Source organism: Lates calcarifer, linkage group LG4 (assembly GCF_001640805.2).
Source record: "Lates calcarifer isolate ASB-BC8 linkage group LG4, TLL_Latcal_v3, whole genome shotgun sequence".
NCBI lineage: Eukaryota > Metazoa > Chordata > Actinopteri > Centropomidae > Lates > Lates calcarifer.
In genome coordinates this window covers 5,985,652-6,004,572 of record NC_066836.1, presented here as the reverse complement: position 1 = coordinate 6,004,572, position 18,921 = coordinate 5,985,652, and the positions used below count along the sequence as shown (strand labels likewise).

Sequence of the window (18,921 nt, the reverse complement as noted above, 5' to 3'; positions counted from 1 at the left end):
GTTGAGAAGGAACAGATCGTACGTCTCATGTCACTGTAATTGGAGGAAAATCTGGTATTTCAAAATTAAAAAAGGGACATGCGGTGCAATGTTTTCTGGTTATTTTTTTGAGTTTTTGACAGGATGTAATAAACTAAATGGTTATATAAAAGTCATGCAATGATTCAGCTGATGTTAAAAATCAACAAAAAAATGATATGGAGACAACTTTTGTTAAAGACAAAGTCGGGAGATGCAACAATATTATTTATGTCAGTGCCACAGGTGTGTATGTAGGTGATGCAGAGGCCAGGCACCTGGAGATGAAACTGCTGGCGCTGTCCATTGATGAATTGGACATGTCCATGGCGTAGATCTTACGCAGTTTGGGCCTGTCACGCTCGCTAGTTTTGGGAATGCGCTCTGGCATTCCATCGAGATCTTCCAGCGTGGACTGGCGAGAAAACACCATGGTGGCCTCAGTGACGGCACTGAGAGGTGGTGAGAGCGACAGATGGAATGATCAGTGGTGAGAAGCATGAGATGGGATCGATGTTAGGTTACACAGACAGCGGGGTGACCCCCACCCTCTGTGTAATAAAAGCATTTAAACCGATTTTAACACTGAAAACGAGGAAGAAGTGATGTTTACCATAAAGACAATCGCATGCAGCAAATGCTAAATCCAGATGTGTGGACTGAGAACTCATGGACTTCGAACGAACAGGCTGCTTTAAAAAAAGCATCTCATGATGGGGGCTCATTTAGTCGCCCATGCTGCACTCTGTGTACCTGGACATGCTGTCTCTGGAGGCGGTCGAGTCCTGGCTCTCCATGTGGTAGCCTCCTGGTCTCCTTCGGACTCTGGTGGAGCCGCAGGCCGAGTCGTCGTCGCTGAGCTGATCCATGCTGGCCTGCCTAGACATGTTGAGCCTCATGGCCTTCTGGTAGTAGACGTGGATGCTCTCTCTGGAAGGAACATTACCCTGGTGGGAGGAGAGGAGGACATTATTACATCACTCACTTTAATGAAATGGTTAATTAGCTTATAAATGGTAACAAAAACGAGACATATTTAATTTAACAAGACTAAGGCTCTTCTCATATAGTCGTGCTGACAGCTCTGTGAGGCTGCACTTAAGCACCCCAGTGGTGGAAAGTCACATCACAAGTATCTCAAGTACTGTCCTTAAGTACCTGTACTTTACACATCTCCATTTTCTGCTACGCTAAACTTCTACTTCACTATATTTAAGAGGCAAACATTACTCTTTTCACTCCACTAAATTCATTAGATACCATATCAAGTTATTTTGCACGTTAATAATAATAATATATTATTATGGGTTAAATTACAATAAGGTTTCACTGATCCCTAACCCAAGTACATAAAGTAAATAAAAGAGGTCTGACAATAAAATGAAAAACACATTTCTCAAATAATAATAATGATGCTAATACTTTTGTACTTCTACTTGTAACAGAGTATTTCTACATAGTGGTATTACCACTTTTACTTAAGTAACAGATCAACATGTTGATGTATCGCTGATATAATGTTTACCATGTTTTCCATCTTAGCTTAACTTGTTTGCAACCATTGTTAACATTTACTAATTAGCAGAAAACATAAGGTACAGCTGAGGCTGACGGGAATTTTGAATTCCTGGAAATGCGGCATGAAAAGTCAGAGGATCACCGAGGATCATGCACCTTTTTGACCTCTCGCGTCAGCATGCAGCGCTCGATACGCAGCACAGTGGAGATGTCGATGTACTCTCTGCACATGTCATTCATCCATTTGGTGAAGCTCTCCACCGTCGTCTGGAAGAGCACCCAGGTGAACTTTATGATGTTGAACACTCGTTTGATGATGTTGTCTGAGGGGAAGGGCAAACCACCGTTATGTATATTAAAACTTCTCAGCCTGCGTGAAAGAACTTACAAAGTGGTCAATTCAAAGAAGCAGATTTTTTTAATGTTAATTTTAGGAAATCAAGGTAAAATAAGTTTTCTCTGGATGGGGCACTTGGTTACTGTGGAAAATAGGAAGGTTATTTTTATGCTGCTAATAGGGCAGTTGAATTAAACTTTTCATAATCACTTAAATCCTGAAATTATATGACAAACAAAGACAATAAAACAAATATAAAATCGGAATCTGTACAATATGCATTTCCTTTATGCTCCTTGAGTGTGTTTTCAGACTCAGAAGTGAAACTGAACACAATTAAGTCAAACTTTTTTTCAAGATCTTAAAACAAGGAACCAACCTGGACTACCAGACTGCTTGTTCTCCTCTCCTTTTTCTTGCCCATCAGACATCTCACCAACCTCTATGGCCACATGACCTGCTAACGTACAGTAAAGAAATTTTACTGCAGTTGAAACATGAAATTCATTCATGTTACAGTTTGTTTCTGGTGAGTTTTGTTGTCTCTTGAACTTGCTTACCATCTTTCTTGCTCTTCCTGTGTCTAACTCCCTTGGTGTATTTCTTCCAAAATTTGCGTTTCTCTTTGCCTCGTGCTCTCAGTGCAGCTTTAGGGTCTGTGATCCAGGCGTGGTAAAGAAACTGGAGAACAGAGGGCAGCGTTTAGTGACAATGAAAGGATGTAAAAGTCAAAGAGTCACTGAGGCAAGAGCAGGAGTAAATGAATTTTTTTTTTTTACATAAATATCAGGTGATTTTAGATGTTTTTTTAATCAAAAATAATTTACACTTAATATTACTACATACCACTTTTCTAAAGATACTATAAGGTTTGAGGTAGTAAATGGTTTCATTTCTTATCATTTCTTATCAGCATAAGCTTCAAACATGACACAGGTAATAAATCACAATGAACTCTCCTTTTATCACTTATTCATTTATTTAGTTTTCTAAAAGTCATATCAGGTGGTAAAATCTGGTTGGAGCATCGGTCTGTTACGTTTTGGGCTTGATGGTGCATTCAAGTCCTGATTTAAGAGATAATTGACTGGAAGCATTTTAGTACAATAAATGACAAAAACTGACATTATTCTTTTCATTTTTTTAGGTTTGAGTTTTATTTCAGGTCCAGGTTATTTTTTATTAAGACTTTTTGACTGCAGCAGTCTCTCATGTATCACATGTTGGGGCTTTCTTGAATGCACCAACAAGGAAGACTTTTCAGCTCCCAATCACAGCTGCATTATCACATGAATGCAACATAATTTTAATATGAAATCTGTGTCAATTTTTCATCTCAAGGAGAATTTTTAATCTTTACGTTGATTTTTTACAGTGAACTGTAAACAAAATGGTCAATGGCTGCGTGAACTGTAGGAAATCTGAAAACACAGAGTATAGTATGCCAAAGAAAATAGTCTGCAGCTGTTTCTGAGAGTGCTGAAACATGCACGACCACCAATGCAGTGTTAACACAAAACTCCTTGTTGTGTGGCTGCTTCATTAATCATCATATAGCAGACCACAAGAAAAGAACAAAAACAAACAATAAGACAAAAACAATATAAAGTACACAAAAAGGCAAAGATCAAAGCATTTCCATTCCAGATCAGATTTGATGATTTATTAAATTAGTCTTTTATTGCTGGAGTATCAAATTGTTGTGGGTGTCTCTTTTTAAAATCTGGTTATTTATAGCAAAGCAGAACATCAAACATGAGCTGGAAAGTTTAGTTTGATGTGGCCGTTACTGGAGCTGGCACACTACACAGAAAGCAAGCTGTGTTAGTTGTGGTGGTGAGTACCTTTCCTGCCTTGACTACGTACTGCAGAATAGTTTTAGGCAGCTTAATGATAGACCTGGGCAAAGCCAGAACAGCAGAGACAAACTTCCGAATAGCTCGCTACAGAGAGGGAACAGAGTGGGAGAGGATTAGTAGGAAACATTTCATACTGTTCAAAGACAACAGTACCTGTGTTAGGAGTCAGTGAACGAGAGAGGATACCATGCAGGTGAATTTACAGCACACAGTTCATCACATGCTCCTGAATGTTAGTATTTAAAAGTTTTACTCCTTTAATCTTTAAAAAAAAAAAAAAAAAAAAAAAAAAAAAAGTCACAAATTCTTACTCAAGAAAATGATAATTAAGGATAAAAAGAGCTGAAGTCTCAAAAGAAAAAGAAGAAGAAGAAATGTTAGTCTTAGTGGTATGTTGTGTGCAAGGTATTCTATTCTGTTTATTGAATGTTACATTAGTAACTGCAATGATCAGATACCATGAGGGGAGGAAAGTGCATTTCCTCTCCCACAAAAACATATGATACGAACAAAAACCAGAGTGAAAGCAGTGTCATGTTGGGACTTGTGTCTCCTTTAAGATGTCAATGAGTTGTTAGCAGTTCCACCGAAACATCAGTCCCATCTAAACTTTTCACATACTTTAATTTAAATGACTGAAGTTCAAAGAAAAGATTTGAGAAAAGTCCAAAAAATAATAGAACTTTATGAATCAGAATCAGTATTATGTATGATAATGTATCATTCAGATTGTACATTTTACAGCAAGCTACTTTTACTTTTTGAAAAACATTTTACTGATAATATTTTTGTTGGATTTTAAACGCTGTCCTTTAACTCAGAATGGGGCATATTTAAATTGTTGTAATGTACTTTTCTCTCTCTGAAGAAGTATATTAAAAAAAATGGAAATATTCAATCAGTGCCAGCTCTTGAGTAAATTTCTATGTGTTATACTTTACCTCTGCTGAGAGCGACATCCTCATCAATAATAAAAACACGACATCAGCTGATTAAATAAACATGACAGAGAGGGAATTAAAAAGTCATTTAACCCTGGAATCACCTGAAATGCTGACTTCTTTGGAGGCTCCTCATCTTTTTTCTCCTCCTCCTCCTCTTCCTCCTCACTGTCTGTTTCAAACAAGTAATAGTCTCCACTTCTAACCACTGAGGGGCAGACGGTAAAGTGTTGTTACATTCAGTCACAAGGAGGCTGAAACTATTCATTGTTAAGACAGTGACAGTGACACATATAACACACAGTGAAGGTTTCCTGCTGAGAGAAAGATGCAGGAAAACATTAAATTCACTTTAATTCACTACATAATAAACATTTAACAGAATCTTCAGTAATAGTGATATAAACACACATTTAGAAGACATAAGACCCATGAAAGGATGAAACAGAAAATGCAGAAGACACACATCACAAATGTTAGTATGACTGATTTAACTATGAGCACAAAAGCACAGTGAAGAATTGTTTATTCCCAGTACGCACAGTTGCCTTTAAGCTACCTGACAGAGCAAGTGACTCCAGTCTACAGTGGTTAAGTGTTAAAAGCATTGGGATAGACAAGGCTGACTTATGTCCTTGAACAGAACCACAGTGGGTGGGAGGTGAGGGAGGATGCTGGGAAATGGAGATGAAACATCAAATGACAAAGAGATAAAAATGGAGAAATAATTTGAGAATGTCATGTGGGGATGGAGTACGATATGAGACATGAGCTCAAACCAAACAGGCAGTCACTGTATTGACTCAGAGAGATGCTGGTATTTTTGTATTTGCCACAAACTGACTGTAAAGGTTGTCATTTTATATATTTGATCACTGATCTGTTTTATTTTCTCCTGGGTAACGCCTGTTTGGTGATCATGTCTGCAGGCAAAGAATGAACAAACCCTTCATCCTTTATTCCAGTACTGAGAATAAAGGCGAGTCGACTTCATATCTTTGCAAGAAAATGTTTTACAACATAGCGATTCTCTACTGCGGGCTCTTTAGGTGAGACCAATGCTGAAGTTCGTGTTTTAAAACAACGTCAAGAGCAAACCTCCAGCCATTAGTCATTTTCTCTGTCTTCATCGTCTCATCGTGCCTATTTAAGGAAACCCTGCGGTGCACCGATACTGACACAGTTTTATAGATCGTCTTAAAACTGAAGTGCCTCTCCACACACACACACACAGTATACAGTAACATGAGAGCTACAGGTAACACGGGCCCTTAAATAGAGACGGAAAAGGACTAAAGTCTGGATGGAGAAAAGCTACTGTATGTTGGTGCCTTCAGAGCCCAGGGGCAGTATGGGAATCCTCAGCGTTCTGGTCAAGGACACAAGGGCCAATCAGAGTGGAGGAAGAGAAAAAAGAGGGTTGGGGGGTCAACCTACTGGAAGCATGGTCAACCCACGGCCTCCACCACTGCTTTTTTTTGGTCTTGGCTTTCGTTCGCTGTGCTCCTAAAATTTCACAAATACATCAGTGCAACATTTCATAAGAAAATCAGTTTTTCTATAAACTTCAAGCCACATGTCTGCTCTATGAAGCTGCTCTTTTAGCTCAAATACTGATGAAAAGACATTATTACACAACATGGCTGCATTCTGCTACCAGTTAGCATGAAATACACTCTCACCCACCTTCCTTGAGCTTCGCTAGCCATTTAACTCTACACAAACTTTTATTTTTTCATAATGACTGCACAGTAAGAGGCCCTGGCAGGCTTCGTCATACCATCGTCATCGTCCTCGGGCTGCACGATTGTCTGTCCTTCTCCAGACTCCTGCGCCAAGCTCAGCATCTTCTCCTTGCCCCTTTTAAACTTTTGCTGCCTCACTTTAATGCGCTCCATCCTGATTAGATCAGAGAGACGGTGAAGAGCCACGAAGTATCGACACAGAGGAACATCACCGATGGGCCTAACAGACTGACCATAAACATCTCCAGGCTTCATATGGAAATTAGTGTATGTTATGTAACAGCGGAGTGCTCATTAGAGCGGGTGAGTGGATACTATCAGAGCTCATGAGTAACTCCTAAGGTAACTGTAAGTGGTGGAAATACATTGACTTTATGTAGTGTGATATACTGAGAGCCGGATTCCAGGAAACAATAAAGACTCGGCCAGAAGTTGCTTTTAATCCAGAACAAGTTTTAAATGGCTTTCTGAATCATATTTGGTTACTTGAATACTGTGACTAAATTAGACCTGGTGAGTCTTGGGATGGGCGATACGGCAAAAAATATTAAAACTTTCATTTTGTATTGCAATGTAGAACTAAATTGCAATAATTATCATCACTGATTTATCGCCCAGCAAAGACACTCAAAACACTGAAAAAGAAGTAACTATGCACTTGATGTTTTAGCGTAACTTAAAGACAAATTATATTCTAGGTTTTTTTTTTCAATTAATTTGTTGACCATTCAAAAATATAGGGTGATTTATCCTTTAAATAAAAGAAAACCAACCAACATCCTGCAGGATTTTTCTAAATTATGCGTATGTAAATTTACAACTTTTAAAGGCATCAAATTAAAATTTCCACAACCCACCACCAAAACCACAGGATTTTACAACATTAGGACTGGGTTAAATATGTAGAGTCTCACTGTCTTTTCAGCTGCTCCACAGATTTGCGCTCCTCCTCCAGCCTGGCCCTCACCGCCTTCACTATAGTGGCCTGGAAAAGCTCAGCACCTCTGAAACACACAGACACACCATTAAATATCTGTAGGTTTGATCTTATTTACTTTTCATGCATGCTCTCATTTGTTTCTACTGTGTAAAGTTCTATTGTGCTAGGCATGTCAGTTTTCAAGACACAAAGTCCTCAACCACAACCCCCACAGAGGCTTGTTTTTCCACATCACTAGCAGGGATCTGAATATGGAGAAAACTACCCCGGCCCAGTATCAATCCTGTGACCCTCCCGGTAGCAGTGTCACTCCGCAGGTTAGCTGTGTACCTGGATGCGAGGATCTGTGACGCCCTGATATCAGCCACCACGTGCAGGAAGTAGTAACTCATGAAGACTCGTCTCTGCAGCAGCAGGAAGGCGAAGCAGATACTGTCCCAGATGATCCCAGCCTCGTTACTGGGCAGTTCACAGCGCTCTTCAGCGGCTGGAACAGACAACATTACAACACAGTCACACAGTCTAATCTAGTATAAAACGAATGACTTTTCACACCACAGTATGTTAATTATTAGTCGGACTGAATGTGATCAGCAGATTTAGCAGGTACAACAGGTCCTTTATTTGAATGTGAGCAGCTGAGCAGTCAAAGTGTCAAAGTGACGGTATTGTTGATTGAAATGAGCTTTAATGACACATGAAAGTGAGTGTAAACTGCACAGAATCTTCAGGATATTAACACAGACTGTTATCTGTATCTGATTATGCATAAATTGTGGCAGCTTTTTTCTGCTCACTGCACATCAGTTTCCCAGTGGGATTAAGTTGAAGACCACACTGAACTAAACTGGCCTGAAAAATGAAAGATAAACAAGGGTGTGGGTTTCATTTCCACTTCTTGAGAAATGATCTTGGATGCACAATCTGCTGCTGCAACTCACACCGACATGCTATGGTATGACTACTAGTAGCCTTTATGATCCTCCTAATATTGAGGGTCACATCATGATGAGATACAAGATACAAGTTCACTTACGCATATCGTCCTGTCTGGTGTTGATTTTATAGTCTTTAATGGTGCAGGCCAAACTTAACAACTGGATCAACCAGCACTGCTTTTTGATCAGAGTGTTGATGTAGCCACAAGCCAGGATCTGTGGACACAGCGAAAAGAAAATAATTGTTTACTGTATCCTGCAATAACATTTAATTTTACATGATATTAAATAAAGTAAAATCTAACCATTATATCCTCATAAACAAGGTGACGACTACTCACAGACAAAATGTTCTTCATGGTGATCACAAAGATGTTGTAGGCGATCAGGAAGTCCCAGTAGTGCAGGATTTTTTTGATCGGCTTCAGTAGCAGCTCTCCACCGAAGAGCAGGAAGTAGAAGCAGGCGACCAGGTATCCCATGCAGAAGACGCTGATGCGTGTGGTTCCCGTGATGAAGATGATGGTGAGGACGAACCAGAACAGGTAGCTGAACATGATGACCTTCAGCATGTCAAGGTAGGACCTGCAGGACAGAGGTGAGGAAGGCTGACTGTGAATGGAGACCAATAACCAATCGGTGCTATTGTTCTATGATCCTCCTAGGATCATCATCTGACATTGCCGTCTCCGCACACAAGGCAATCGCAGTCCAGACATGTTCTCGTTTGTGGTTCCCCAATAATTTGAATTCAAGGTCTACTTACTAGGCTTTTTTCATAAGTTTTCAACTATGTTTTGTGGTCTTAATCAGCAGATAAAGACCATGTTAACCACCTGCTATCACATGACATCTGACACCAGAGCTCCATGACACTGGAGAACTCACCATTTGCCAATGAAGACTGTGGGATGTGATCGAAAGCACCAGAAAAAAGCGAGTAAGTAAATGCTTGTAAAGCTTTTACTCCTTAGAACGATAACGGTTGGACAAAAATGAACTTTCACATTCAAATCTCACTTAAAGCTTAGAGAGAGATGTATATTTACATCATGATTTTGCCAAATGTGGATTTAATGTTTATATATTTTTTGGTTTAATTTATGATTTAACTGACAGCGTGCTGCAGAGACAGGAAAGGTGAGAGATGTTCACTGACTTTACAGCCATGACTCCAGCCAGCTGAAGTAAGCTGCTCATCAGGATGCATGTTTACCACATAATAAATGTGCGTAATCTGCCCATCAATCACACTTAGTGTATCACTTAGTGTCAGGACACCGGTAAGAGTCTGATCAATGAATGGGAACCAGAGCTGAAACCCGACTCCTGTCACTCAGCACAGGGGCACTACTGCATGTCCTGTGTTTGTCTGACATGCTAAAAACATGCCTATGGATCCATGATGTTATCATGTGAGAGACCATTAAGGTGATGTGCACGGTGAAAACATAGGAAGCAACGTGTGTTAATTGGATGGACCTGGGGAAAACATGGGACCACAACAACAGCTGCACTGTTTAGGGAAGCAGCTCTGATGAAGTGGGTTTGGATCGGACGATGCGTTGATGGGCCGGAATAGCTGAGTGAGTGTCCTTCTTCATCAGGGGAAGAAAATACCTTTTCCATACTTAAAAGCTATTTATTGAGTTAGAGTACAGGGCAAAAGCGTCTGAGTCGCGGAGTGACGGACAGAGTGTTTTTGTGGATTATGGATTTCTCCCCCACCCCGTATCCGTAATTTGATCCTGGAGGGAAACGATGGAATAAGTGCAGAGCTGCTGTGGCGTGGACAGACGGGCTGTACAGCTCTCTTTCTCTCTACTAGGGCTTGTTGATGGACACAGAGTGCGTTAATAAAAGACTTGTCCACTTTGCGCATCAAAACAGTGGAATGTGAAGAGCACATAATCAATGACTGTGGACAGGTCAGGATGCTCTCGCTGTCTTTCTAACTCAGCTCTTTATTTCCTTGCCTCTCAAAACCCTCTGTTCACTCGCTTTCTAATGTGCAAAGTCAGTATCTAGCTCTGGATTCAAATACTGGACCACGGCCAGAAAATTCTGAATTATGTATACAGTGGGTATTCAATAACATCTCTCTAAGCCACTGACATGAGCTACTGTCATCTGTCAGTTTTTTCTTACCTTTATTTATCTAGAATAAGGGATTTGCTGAGTGAGTATGTTCTTATTCAGCACCACCCCACTTAAGATTTCTACAGTTACACAGTTTACAGCCAAGTACAACAACAGCTTTCTACCAAACTGGCCTCTGAGCAGCTCACTCACCCTGAGGTACGTTAGCGGTTGTTGCTGAAGGTGGAGAGAATGATACCTCTTCACATTTCCACTTCAGATTTACCCAACAAGTTTGTTTCCTGATTTATTTAGATCCCCATGCCTACACCACTTACACAGAACAGCTACACTCACACACATCATATGATAAAGATGTACATATGATAAAAATACAACTTTAAATATGGGACAAGAAAACACAGACAAGCTCAGAGAAGATAAGTATGTTTTAGATATGTTGGATGTTGTGTGTGTTGTGGTGTGTGTGATAAAATACAGCTGTTGTAACAAAGTAATTTCCTGCAAAGGATCAGCAACGTATCTATCTATCTATCTATCACTGAAGAAATCTGTCATAACTACTGATACTGATCATAATGACAAAGAATAAAAGGTAAAAATGAAAAATGTGATTATTTGTGCTTTTTGTGCTTTTTTTTTAAATGATAAATATATATTTTTCTTCTAAGCATTTTTGGTATTTGACACTATAGTACATTCTAGTTTTTGGCGATACAATAATAATAATGGCTTGTTTATGGCGTTCACACAATGGCGTTCACGTGAGGTCACAGTGAACTTGACCTTTGACGATCAAGGTCCTTGAGTACAAGTGAGTGTTTGTGCCAAATTTGAAGATATTCCCGAGATAAAGCGTTCATGAGAATGGGATTGACGGTCAACCAGAAAATATAATGACACATCTGGTAACAATAATAATAATAATCACCATCATAACAATAATAACCATCTGTTACCAGCCTGCTTATCTGAAACACCACAGTAACACATACTGTACTCTAATAGGAAAAAAAGGTGTTCACACCACTTCCTGCTGCATTGTATATATGGTATAATGTTGTTGTACCTGCAGTGGATAAAGTCGGGGACGGGGTTGTGGACGCTGAAGGAGGCTGCGTCCAGGTCTCTACAGATCTCCACGTTGTCTCCGGCCATGAGGCGAACCACTGCCTTGTTCTCATCATCAAACACCTGCCTCTGAAGAGAGGCACACAGCAGTAACATGAAGTCGTCTAAAAAAGTAGAGGAGAGGAGAGACACCACCTGTAAGTCTTATATCAGAATGAATTAATCAATATGTATTATTCAATTTAGCCCAAACAGAATTACAGCTTTGTAATGCAACTAAAATAATATTCTGGAACCAAAATAGCTTAGTTATATTTAGCCTTAATTTATCTGTGCACACGTGTACATATAGTCAATCACTGTAACTTTAGTCACAAGTTTAAGGTACTTGTACTTTACTTCATTATTTTAATTTCATACTACTTTATACTTCTACTCTACAAAACACGTGATGAGCTACTAAAATATGTTGTTTTGTTGCAAATTAAAATAACCAGCAGTTTACAAAACAGTTAAAATGCCTCTTACACACTAATGCATCAGTGATAATAATATAATATAATATTTAACAGTTAAACATTCACAGGATGTTTTTTTAATAAATACTTTTAAAACAGTTTGTTAATAATACATGTTTATACTTGAGTGATGTTTTCAATACAGGGCTTTCACTTGTAATGGATTATTTTATAATGCAGTGCTGCTTCTATCACTTAAATAAAGGATCTGAATACTTCCTCCAGATATTTACTGAATACACCTACAGATGAGGAACTTTGGATTGGGCTTGGTGTGGAAATCTGGAACATAGAGCCACTTGATCACATTGGAGTCTGTAGAAGAGCTGGGAAACCTCCAGGGATAGTCTGAAATGAAAACATGCACCATTATCATCAGACATAAACAGCATAAAAATGTCAGGTTTATTTGTGGAGCACTTTAAAAAGGACAGGACTGGCGATAAGCGCCTTAACATGGTAACAAATAAGACCAGGAACAGTACATAAGAAAGGAAGAGGAACAACAGCTTTTATGCGTTACGTGTTTTTTCTACATGATGTATTTTTGTAATTATATGGAACAATTCAAGGTGTCAGTGAACCTCTAAACCAAGATATGCAGGTTCTACACACACATATATTTTGATTCTTCTAGGACATACCATTTTCAGAACAAGTAATATGCAGCTAAATGTGACACTTAGAGCACCAGGGGATATGACCTTTAAAGAGCATAGACAGTTTCAGCTAACCCGTCAATCACGTCAGGGCTAAATGAAAAGCTGACAGAAATTTAACAGCATAAAATAAAAATAAAACATTGGGTGCAAACAAAATAATCCATTTTAAGTCATCACCTTAGTTTTTGGGAACTTGTAATGAGAATTTTTCAATTTTTTATTAAATGATTACTCTATTGAATACAAGAATAATTGCTACATTAGTTGATAATAAAAATAATAACTACTTGCAGCCTGAAATCGTGGTAAATCGTACTATGTGGTTATTCTGAGTGCGAGCTGGTTGACATCACCAACCTTTACAGGCTGCAGGTGGGATCCCGATGCAGATAAAGTACTGGAAGGTCAGCATGCAGGCCAGGAAGCAGCAGTACTTGGGCCAGATCTCAGCGATGGCTTTCCTCCTTCGTCTATACATGACGGCTATCAAGGCAAAGGCATGAAGCATGGCATAGAAGTCCATTCGCTGCCCGATTACATTGACCACCAGCAGCAGGCACGTCTGTGGGAAACACATGCAGAATGAAGCTGATGGAGCTAATAGTTTGAAGATAAAATATGTACATTTAAATCAACTGACTCTACCTCAAGTCCAAACTTGTAGAAGAAGTAGTTGATGAAGTATTTGATGAAGCTGACGATGCCGATGTCCAGGTGCTGCCGTGTGATGTCGTGGAAAATGACCCGGGCGGCAGGAGGCGACAGCTTGTTCCTCAGTCTGAAGTATTCCTGATGGCGGTAGATGGTCACCTCGAACACTAAGAGAGCCAACATCAAGAAGTTGTTCTGCACAGACGGTGACAGAGAGGACATTTTACTGTGTAAAATTATTATTTTATTTTGTTGAATATGCATGCTGAGAGTCACAAACACAACAATTTACAGTGCATGACTGTGAATAATGCAAGTAGTATGAAGTAAAATATAAATGGGAACACTATGAACATCAAAAGAGAGTAGGAAAAAAGAAGTGAGCGCAAAACATGAAATACTGACCAGCATAACAACAGAGAAACTACAGAGGTATGTGACAAGATATATATAAGTAGAGTACTGTGCAGTTCAATAATCATGTTTAGATATAGTACAGAAACTTTTAAGTCATTTTATCAAATAAAAAACATGATTAAAAAAACACAGACAAAAAAACATAACTTCCGATCGACAGAATACAGTTTCATGCTGCTTAATTTTTTTCTATGCTCATTATTTAAACTGTTTGCTGTGAAAAACATTGTGTACTGTAAACTTTGAGCTGAATGCCTTCCTCACCCTGAGGTAGCCCAGCAGGTCCTCAGACTTATCCAATCCCACCCAGTTGGCTGGATCATTTTTCTTATATAGCAGAGACTCAGTCAACTCATCCCGCTGCTCTTTTGTGAGGTTGTCTGGCTGTGGATGGAAATAATAATAATAATAACAACTGTTGTTGGTTCTGAACAAATATAAATTTTAGATTTTTTTTTTCTCTTTTGAAAAGATACACAAAGTAATTATGACTAAGGGTCAAAAATGAAGCACATACAGTAGTTTATATAACTTGGGATGAGAAACATTTACTGATCATATTCACCATAGGGCATATCTTGGAGTACTCCCCGGGCTTTATGGTCTCCAGCTGGTACAACATTTTACATACGATGATGACACACGTCCACACAGTGCAAACATTGGAGGCAAGGGGCCGATACTGGCTGTAGGGCAGCGCAAAGGCCCAGGATGCAACGAACACATAGTTGAACAAAGAAACCTGCACAGGAGACAATACAGGCAACAAAACAAAACAGCTAATTTCAATCTATAAAAGTAATTTTAATAAGAATCTGTTATTGGTTTGCTCAGATAACTCCTGGCTAGTCTACTGCATGGTAGAAAACTCACGTTTATTTCCAATTGATTCAACTTGGCTCAGATCCACTTTTTAAATTTTATATCTCCACCTCAGAACGGCAATAACTTGTCTTTTTCATGGAAGAGAGTACTGATGCAGGTGGAGGACTTGTTACTCTGGCATAATCTTTACAGAAAAGATTCCTTTCATTATTTTGAACTGCAGGAACATCTGGAAGCCTTACACGTTACCACCTGTGTTGACGGGCTACTGTGGAGCTGAGGAGTCAAATATGAATGATAAGTGGGCCCTGCTGCCGCACACAGGTGAGTTAAGTCACATTTCTTTCCTTATGAGGAATCCCAGGCTTTCATACCTCTTGAACACAGACCAGGATGATGTAGCAGGACACGATCTTGATGATGTGGATCTCCAGCAACCACCAGATGAACAGCTGCAGTTTGTGGAAATACTCCAGGAACTTGAGGAAGAGCACAGTCAGACGGTCGACTACCAGGTGCCACTTATTCTTCAGATCTGGAGAAGGAGAGATAAAAACCAGATACACTTTAGACGGAAAAACAACAAGACTGAAGAGGTGCAAATGGAAAAGTGTTCCCAGGTTTCCCCTCATAATTACAGCAGTATGTCCTCTGTTTAAACACTATTATCCAAGTCCTGGCATTTTACTTATGTGTCCTCTGATTCACCAACTCCAGCTGGAACAGACCAATAATATGATTCTGATAAGATCTGATCTGATAAGAGCTGCATCTTGAAGTTATCAGACATATAAAAATATATATATAAATAATAAACACAAATCATGAGAGCTGGAACAATCTGTTGATTAATCAATTAACTGGTTAATCTACAGAAAATGAATGGGCAAGAAGTAATTCCAGCTGTCAGATGTGAATGTGTCTGGGTTTGTCTTTTCTCCATGAAAGTAAACTGAATTCTTTGTATTTTTAATGTTTGCTGACATTTCGTAGACCAAATGATCAATTAATCAATAAATTAATCTGTAGATTAATCAATAACAACGCTTATCCCTAGCTGCAGCCCTGTAATTCATCCACAGTTTATAAAAGGTGTGTAAATGGAAATTTAATCCAACCAGGGAATGTTCAAATCAAAGGGAAGAAATTAGCCATTTACTGTTTATGTTAAAGAATTCAAATGAAAGTGAGTGGTCTGTATGACAATCTGCATTTTAATGAGGGAGAAAGAAATTACAATACTGTGTACTGTATATCATTTAACTGAGGGCAATGTTAAAGCCAAACATATGTTTAACATGTATTCTGAGGCTGTTAAAGGTTTGTTCATGTAATTTTTTCCCCCATATACATACAATCAAGATGGATGGAAATGTAGCTAAAATCTGTATTAACAAGCAAATTCCAAACTGCTGCTTTAATTACCTGAGAATGAAGACTTAATATTTGGTTTTATATCCTCACAAAGGATATAAAAACTCCAGCCACAGTTTGGTGGTGGGTGTATGTTTTTACAAAAGGCATATTATCACAGGTTTTAATAGAGGCCTCATTGTTTGGATGAGAAACTCTGAGAGAGCATATAGCTCGTATAGCCTGCAGCTCATTATAAACTGAGAGGCCCTGCAGGGTCGTGTTTTATTACCTATTTTATTTTCAGTGTATATAAACAACATTTTAATTTAAGACCAGCGTGACTGTCTGTGTAAATATGCTAATGTTGCAGCTTTGGTTGGTGTTAGCAGGGAGACGTAATGGGTGAGAGTGAGCGCTTGAGCTACGCGCTGTGTCAGAACAGAGAACTGGAGATAAATCTCACCGAGCTCCCAAAAAATCTGCAATACAACAGATTTAGCAACTTTGCCTGAGATGATTAACGGCCGGCTGGTGAGAGCGCAGGCAGCAGATACTTTGGCAGCAGACTGTTTTTTTTTTTTTTTTTACAGAGAGCTTTGGCCTTTAAAGATTGTATGCAACATATGTCTTCTGAGCAGACTGAGGAGACAGACAGTCCAAGAGAGATCTGAGGGAAAATGTCTCTGCACTCCTGACAGTACATGTGAGTCTCAGTTGTAAACACAGTGAGAGGGGTGAGCATGACCAAGTGTGTGAAGCTGTGATATAATTCTGCGATGTAATCGACCACACAGATGAGCACCTCAGCAACAACCTCATCTGTTTTTTTTTTGTTTTTTTTTTAATATATATGATGTTTATATATTGGTTTTTCTCAGGCACTTTAAACATGATGTAGGAAAACTGGGTAAGTGCTTAAGTAAATGTATTTAGTTACTTTCCACCACAGAGAAGGACAGATATAACTTTTTGCTGTTGCAGACGTCTTCATCAAGACGTGTGGCTGACGGGAGAGTTGGGTGTGAACTTGATCAGTGCAGGGGAAGAGGGTGGCACCAGCAAGCAGATTATTTAATAATAAAAGTAATGGTTCATTTCAGCCCTGAAGTGTTTCACTGCGTCGTCAGTGTTTTGTTGAAGTCTGTGGACCTGCTGTGCTGCAGCTGCTCCGTACCTGAGCTCTGCTCGGTGCTCGGCTCTGGCTCGGTCCCCGCACTGCAGTGGTGGCTCTCCTCTGTGCTGGACTGCCGCGCGTCGGAGAGGCTCCCGGGCTTCTCGCCAGCCATGTCAGTGTCATCCATCACCACCACTAGGGCCTGCTTCTTCTCCTCCTCTGTCCCCCACTCCCCCCGCTCCTCCTGCAGATCCTCCTCCTCCTCCTCCTTGTGCAGCGCTGCGTCCACCGAGCTGCCACTGAGCATGGTGAGGTCTGCCAGACTGCCATCCGGATGAACCAGTCTGTAGACACATAAGGAAAAATTACACACAAAGACACATGCATGCAGACTCATAAACACAACTGTATTTCTATACTTGTGAGGACGTCCAGTGACTTTTGAATTTTTTCACCTGCGTAATTGTTTATAGGTATGTAGGTATTATTTTTTTCAGGGAGCAACTTTTTGAAAAAACTCTCCTCATGGTCCATTTAGTGGCTGTTCTGAGGCTTCTGACGATATCACCCAATTTTTCTCAGCACTTGAAGCACTAACTGTCCATGTAGGCATACAGTCATGAGTAAAACTGTCTCATTTAGTAACTGAGACATATACATTACATATTTGTTTTTAAACAATTGATTTGCATGAGAGGCACGTATGTTTGGTCAGGTAGGCACATGCATGTGCAGTACCAAGTTAAATATATTTTAAAAAAATCAGAGATTCCTTGTTGTAATTATGACTTGTTGGCAATGACATAATTTACAAGTTGTAAACTGATACTTAAGGTAACTCTGATTTAACATTAACAAAGCATCAGTGCTAAATAACCTTATCCTCTTCAGTCTAATCCTAAACAGCACAGGAATTTAAAGAAATCAAGGAAGGTAGGAATTTTTCATTCCCATCTCTCTGAAGGCATTCTGTCCTCAAAAGTATATAAATACAACATATCCTCATATACATGGCCCAGGTGATTCTCAAAAGGCTCTGATGCAAACATTAGGATGGGAATTGTCAGCTCTGTGTCCACTAACTGAACAGCAGAGCAGCGTTTCATCAGGCATTGTAATTAAAAAGCAGTGCACATTCCTTCTGCATTCTTTAAAACAATCTATGTTGTTTTTTTGTCTGAGGGTTTTTTTTCTTGCAGCAGATAAATGGTAATAGCTGAAGGGAGGCATTAACCCTTTAAGTTCTTCTCAGGCAATGGAGCAAGGTCAAAGGTCGGGTTTGGCTTGCATGAACCGGCTGCACATCAAGACAGGCATTTCATTACCCAGTGGTCACACTTACTTGCTCTGCTGAGTGGGAATTTTTTGCTTGATGCTGCTCAGAACAATAAAGTTAACACAGAAGTCAAGATGAACAGTGAGGAGAGAAAACCGACACACAGGCTGCAACTGACACTCAAAACCCCTTCAAAAATAACCTTATTGAAATGCATGAAAACTGGCCAAAACACTAGTGGTTTGGGGGAGACGAGCTTTTTCGGGAGGGGAGTAATTTTGGTGGGTTCATTGCACAGAGGGGGTGAGGATCATTGGCAAGATACTAAAAAAGGGAAGAACTGTTTTTTTTGAAGATTGAAACATGCTTGAGAAAGAAGCTGGACAATTTGTGAAACTACTGGAGAGAAGTAGGGTTAGGGTTTTACTGAGGAAAAGGCCTTTGGATTTGGAGGAGGGGGGTTAAAGATCCGCAAGTGTAAGAGAGACATAAGAAGAGAAGGCTACAGGCAAAATAATACAATACAAAACCTGGACAAGAACATAATTCCTGTGAGTGAAAGGCCAAAACTACAGGAGTTAAAATATTCCAGAAGATCATCAATGTACCATCTTGGGAAAAGGGTAAACTTCAGT

At 39.6% G+C, this 18,921-nt stretch overlaps 1 protein-coding gene across 5 annotated transcripts in view; it reads right to left on the bottom strand.

Annotated features, from left to right (window-relative positions):
- The window catches only part of LOC108884242 (piezo-type mechanosensitive ion channel component 2), a 73,136-nt gene that overhangs the window by 12,345 nt on the left and 41,870 nt on the right, over positions 1-18,921 (bottom strand). For 2 of the 5 annotated variants that reach the window (XM_018678034.2, XM_018678036.2), the window contains 21 exons: positions 17,071-17,354; positions 14,915-15,075; positions 14,281-14,457; positions 13,980-14,099; positions 13,293-13,493; positions 13,005-13,209; positions 12,232-12,333; positions 11,466-11,631; positions 8,638-8,881; positions 8,395-8,512; positions 7,689-7,845; positions 7,333-7,422; positions 6,454-6,572; positions 6,111-6,179; positions 4,778-4,881; positions 3,718-3,816; positions 2,434-2,554; positions 2,253-2,333; positions 1,693-1,859; positions 772-965; positions 297-470 (listed from right to left, as the gene is read on the bottom strand). In XM_018678034.2, the coding sequence (XP_018533550.1) occupies positions 297-470; positions 772-965; positions 1,693-1,859; positions 2,253-2,333; positions 2,434-2,554; positions 3,718-3,816; positions 4,778-4,881; positions 6,111-6,179; positions 6,454-6,572; positions 7,333-7,422; positions 7,689-7,845; positions 8,395-8,512; positions 8,638-8,881; positions 11,466-11,631; positions 12,232-12,333; positions 13,005-13,209; positions 13,293-13,493; positions 13,980-14,099; positions 14,281-14,457; positions 14,915-15,075; positions 17,071-17,354 (3,153 nt within the window). The remainder of the gene's footprint in view (positions 1-296; positions 471-771; positions 966-1,692; positions 1,860-2,252; positions 2,334-2,433; positions 2,555-3,717; positions 3,817-4,777; positions 4,882-6,110; positions 6,180-6,453; positions 6,573-7,332; positions 7,423-7,688; positions 7,846-8,394; positions 8,513-8,637; positions 8,882-11,465; positions 11,632-12,231; positions 12,334-13,004; positions 13,210-13,292; positions 13,494-13,979; positions 14,100-14,280; positions 14,458-14,914; positions 15,076-17,070; positions 17,355-18,921) is intronic. The other 3 variants (XM_018678035.2, XM_018678037.2, XM_018678038.2) reach the window with 3 other exon arrangements.